The sequence below is a fragment of the Antechinus flavipes genome, chromosome 5, assembly GCF_016432865.1.
Source record: "Antechinus flavipes isolate AdamAnt ecotype Samford, QLD, Australia chromosome 5, AdamAnt_v2, whole genome shotgun sequence".
NCBI classification, from domain to species: Eukaryota; Metazoa; Chordata; class Mammalia; order Dasyuromorphia; family Dasyuridae; genus Antechinus; species Antechinus flavipes.
Window position 1 is genome coordinate 292,286,873 of NC_067402.1, and position 4,907 is coordinate 292,291,779.

A 4,907-nucleotide genomic window follows, 5' to 3' on the forward strand; every position below is an offset into this window, starting at 1 on the left:
GATCTGAGGAGCACTCATTGATGGTCAGTCTGCTCCTTGCCTCTGCTTAGGGCAGGCTTGTGAAGGAATTAAAGCACAAATTAAAGGGATAAGATTAATTAATTAATTGATAATTAAAGGGATAAGACACAGTTCTCAGACTTACATGAACTTACATGATGCTGAGGGAAATGACCAAAACCAGGAGATCATTATACACTTCACCAACAATACTACATGATGATCAATTCTGATGGACGTGCCTCTCTTCAACAATGAGAGGATCCAAATCAATTCCAACTGATCTGTAATGAACAGACCCAGCTACACCCAGATAAAGAACTCTGGGAAATGAGTGAGGGCCACAACATAGCATTTCCACTCTTTCTGTTGTTGTTTGCTTGCTTTTTTTGTTTTTCTCGCCAAGTTACTTTTACCTTCTTTCTAAATCCGATTTTTCTTGTGCAACAAGAGAACTGTATAAATATGCATCCATATATTGGATTTAACATATACTTTAACATATAGGAGACTGCCTGCCATCTAGGGGAGGGGGTGGGAGAAGGAGGGGAAAAGTTGGAACAGAAGGTTTTGCAAGAGTCAATGCTGAAAAATTACCCATGCATATGTCTTTTTTTTAATTTAATTTTATTTAATAATAACTTTATATTGACCCATGCATATGTCTTGTAAATAATATATGTGCATATATATATATGTGGGGAGAGGGGTGGTGGCGGGAAGCAGAGCCAAATCTCTGTGAGAAAAGGGCCACAGTGAGGCTGAGGGGAGGGGCCACAATAGGATTTGGGGCGGGGCTAGGGCCAGGCTTAGGGACCTGGGCCCCCCCCCCCCTCCCTCCCCGAGGGTCAGTTTGATTCTGAGCCGCTGCATCTTCAGGCTCCTCTCCACCTCTCTGCTGGAGGCGAAACTGGTGAGTGGGGCCCCGGAGATAGCTGCCGGGCTTCCCCTTATCCCCCAGTTTTCAGTACCATCTCTGATGTTAGCGTCGGGGCCGCGATCTCCATCATCGCCCCCTGCAGAGCCCCTCCCTGGGAACCCCCAAACCTCTCACTGATCCGTTCAGAGTCTCCTTATGAACCCCGAAGTCCTCACGGATCCCCTCGACCCCTCCCTGGGTCCCTGAGGTTCCTCCCTGATTTTTGCCACTTCGGGGCGCACACGGGGGCGTGGGCTCCTTGGATTCTGTCTCCGGAGGCGGGGTGACCTCGGTGTTCGGGGGCCCCCCGCCCCCCCTCCCCAATTCCTTCCTACCAAAAGATCTTTCTGTTTGTTGTCCGGTTTCTCGGAGACCGGCCGGAGGCGTGGCCGATCTGGCGGTCTCAGCCCAGCAGTCAAAGGCCACTGGCCGGGAAGATTGGTGCGTCCTCCCAGAGCTGGTCTCTGCCGGGGTTCCCCAGCACCTTCTGGCTCTCAGGGCCCACGCACTTCTTCCAGAGTCCGAGATGGACAAAAGTGTGTGGGTGGGCACTTGGCGGCCCCACCGCCCGCGGGGCCCCATTGCAGCCCTTCACTCTGGTCCTGGACCCAAGTACATGCTGCCCACTAACACCGGTAAGGCACCTCGAGGGGGAGGGAGAGCGCCGAAGAGGGAGACGGGACTCAGCCCCCAAACCCAGGGCAGCTAGTGCAACTAGTAGAGTTGATGCACTAACCGTACACACACACAGTCTCTCTCTGTCTCTGTCTGTGTGTGTGTCTGTCTCTCTCTCTGTCTCTCTCTCTGTCTCTCTCTGTCTCTCTCTCTCTGTCTCTGTCTCTCTGTCTCTCTGTCGTCTCTCTGTCTCTCTGTCTCTCTCTCTCACCAAGGGAGGGCTCTGGATGAGTGTGGATGCTCCGGGAAGGCAGGGTTCGCTTTGAGCAGGTCTGGCCACAGAAAGACCCTTCCCTCTGTGCCAAAAAGCAGCGAACCCCAGCCTCCAGTTCTTCAGGCTGCTGGGGAACCTGGGAGATGGCTGGGAGACGGCTGGGAGACCTCTGGGAAGGGAACAGGGGAGGCTTCCCCTTCCCAACACTGCATCCCCTTCCGCTGCCTCCTTTCTCCCCTCAGGTTACAAGATGCACGACCCATCCCGTTTCCGGGCACCTGCGTTCTCGTTCGGCATCAAAATCCCCGAACAAAGCACGACGTGCGGCCCCGGCCCCGGGCACCTAATCCCGGAGCGCATGACAGTCCGGGGCCCCAACGGCGGGCCGGCCTACTCCCTCTACGGGCGGCCCCGAGATGGCCGCTTGTTTCGCACTCCGGGCCCTGGTCAGAGAGGACCCAAGCTGAGAGCTCACCCCATCCAGCGCTGGGTCCCAAATCTAAGCCCGACGTCTCCCCCATCCCCCAATAGCTTGGCTCTGAAACTTCAGTTTGGGCCCTAATTCCCCCAGAACCCCTGGAGAGGGCTTAGCCTTCCCAGCTCTCCCTAATAGGACGCGGAGACAGGGGGGGACCTGCTCCACCCCCGCTGCGGAGAATCCCAACCCGACAGCCCTAAGGTCCCTTGCCGCGGACGATCCAGCTAGATCCCGCCTCGGCACCTCAGGGGGACCCGATCAGCCGGCACTCAGGCCGAACTTCCCTTCTTTGGCCCCCATCACCTACGGATCTAGGGTCCAAGTGTTCCCTAAGGAATCCCACAGCCCACTTGAAGATGTCCCCAGCGCAGGCCCTCCACCCGCACCACCCAAGGACCGACAGCAGCCCTCCTCCCTGCAGGTCGCTACTTCCCAGAGCGGGCCACCAACGTCGCATACCCCAAACCCCCCGGGCACTCTATGGCCGGCCGTACCAAAGCCTTTCAGGCGGCCGGGACCCCCGGTAAGCGCCTACCCTGCCTTCCAGACCTGACCTGGAACAGCAACTAAATACTGGGGAAAAGACGCGCACGTGCGCGCGCCCCGCGCACATCTCTCGTCCCAAGAGCTGGCGAGACAGTTTGGAGATTTTTCCCGTCTGTAGGCCTCAGTTTCCCCAGCTGTAAAATGAAAGGATAAGGTGTGGGGGGGTGAGGATCTTAAAGAAAGTTCTTAAAGGTCCAAGACAAGGAGGGGCTCACATCCCACCCCTACCCCCACCCCAGCAGGCAGGGAGCAGATCTCCCGCGCCATCACCACTCTGCTCAACCCGCTCTCCTCGTCCTCCCGGTGCCCCAGGTCCGGCGGCCTACTCGGTTCCCTCCCTCTTGGGCTGCCGTCTGATCCACAAGACTTCGGCTCCCACTTACTCCATCAGTGGCCGAACTTCCTTGGGCAGCTTCTGCCAAGACCTGAGCAAGGTGTGGGGATTTGGGCGGAGAGCTGGGAGCGGGGTGCGACCGGTGGGGTGGGAGGGAAGGAGGAGAGGAGAGAGCCCGAGGCAACGGGCCGGCTGGAAGGTCTGAATGGCCACACCCCCGTCCCCCGCAGACCCCAGGCCCCTGCGCTTATCAAGAGGTGAATCCCGGTGTGTACAAGACCAAGGCTCCCCAGTTCACCATGCAGCCCCGCACCTTCACGCAGGATATCACCAAGAAGCCTGGTCCTGCCGCTTACTATCCTCAACAGGTGGAGGAGAGAGAATCTCAAACTGAGACTGGGGAACGGCTGACCGGCTTGGGGAGGGGGCGATGAGGGGGGCGGGGAGAAGAGGGAGAAAGGGAGAAGGGGGAGGATGGAGAGATCGAGAAAGAGAGACACAGAATAATAGAGGGGGGACACAACAGAAGAGGGGAGGATGGACAAAGAAAAAGAGAACACAGGAAGAGAGAGACAGGAAGAAAAGGAGAGAGGGGGAGGATGGAGAGATAGAGACACAGAATAATAGAAAGAGAAAGAGGAGGGAAGAGAAGGGGGAGGATAGAGAAACAGAATAAGAAAGAGACAGGGAGAAAGGAAGAAAAAGATAGATAAAGAGATAGGGAGAAAGGGAGAAAAAGATAGAGACAGGGAGAAAGGGAGAGGGAGGAGGATGGAGAGATAGAGAAATGGACAGAGGATAAGAAAGAGAAAGAGACAGCTAGAAATAGATAATGGGAGAATGAGAAAGAATGAGAGAAAAGCGAATGAGGATGAGAGAAAAAAGAGAAAAAGAATAAGACAGGAAAACAAAAGAAAAATAAGAATGAGAAAATAAGAGAAAGAATGAAAGAGGGGGAGTCACAAAAAGAGAGGAGGGACAGAGACAGAGACAGAGGAGCCCCCCCAGCCTCTACTCCGAGAGTATTTGGAGAGGTGGGAGAAGGGGAGAGAGGTTCAGGCAGATGGGGGTTCCCGGGGCCCAGGAAGCTGAGAGGCCTGGCCCGGGGAGTTGGGGGCGGGGGGCAGAGGGCTCCCGCTCCCAGCCCCTTCTCTCCCCTGCAGTTTCGCCAAACCCCTGGTCCCAGCTTCGGAATCCGCCACTCGGAATACCAGGCCCCGCTTATCATGGATCCACAGGAGTAACCCCTGGGAGGCCAGGCCCGGGAGAAGGGACGGAGATCTCTCCCGGTCCCCTCCTCTGTCCGTTTGTCCAGTCGCCCCCACCCCCTTGAGCGCCGCTTCCCTTCCGCCCCGCATAAAGCAGGCCCCCGGAGGGCCGCAGAGTATTCTCCCTCGAAGTCTCAGAGGCTGGGTCGCAGAGCCCCGAGCACCCTTGCTGCTGCTGGAGCTCCTGCCCCGAGCTGTAGCCCCAGTTTGTCTGTCTGTCTGTGTGCCTGTGGCCCCATTCGGAAATAAACCTTGACCTCTACGTGCTGCTCCTTTGTCCCCTCACCTGAGCTAAGGGAACACGGGGACGTGCAGAAGGTAGGCAAAGAGTCACTAAATGGCTCTCTGATCCCATTTCGGCAATCGCCCCTGCAGACTGGAGAGTCCTGTTAGGAAGTCCCAGATCTGAGGGGTGGGGGGGGAGGAAAAACCTTTCCTTGCTCCCCTTTCCCTAGGGGATCCCTCGGTCCCGC

At 56.6% G+C, this 4,907-nt stretch overlaps 1 protein-coding gene across 4 annotated transcripts; it reads left to right on the plus strand.

The window, feature by feature from the left end:
* The first annotated feature begins 853 nt into the window (after positions 1-853).
* On the plus strand, positions 854-4,696 carry ODF3B (outer dense fiber of sperm tails 3B). Of its 4 annotated transcripts, none has more exons than XM_051962572.1 (6): positions 854-1,554; positions 2,051-2,254; positions 2,708-2,809; positions 3,072-3,266; positions 3,397-3,534; positions 4,330-4,696. In XM_051962572.1, exons 1-6 carry the CDS (start codon positions 1,446-1,448, stop codon positions 4,497-4,499), a joined length of 918 nt encoding a protein of 305 aa, XP_051818532.1. In that variant the 5' UTR covers positions 854-1,445; the 3' UTR covers positions 4,500-4,696. The 4 variants fall into 4 exon arrangements, with proteins under 4 accessions (XP_051818532.1, XP_051818533.1, XP_051818534.1 ...); XM_051962573.1 differs by having other exon boundaries at positions 3,075-3,266; XM_051962574.1 differs by having other exon boundaries at positions 3,145-3,266; positions 4,330-4,494.
* Positions 4,697-4,907: the final 211 nt, after the last annotated feature.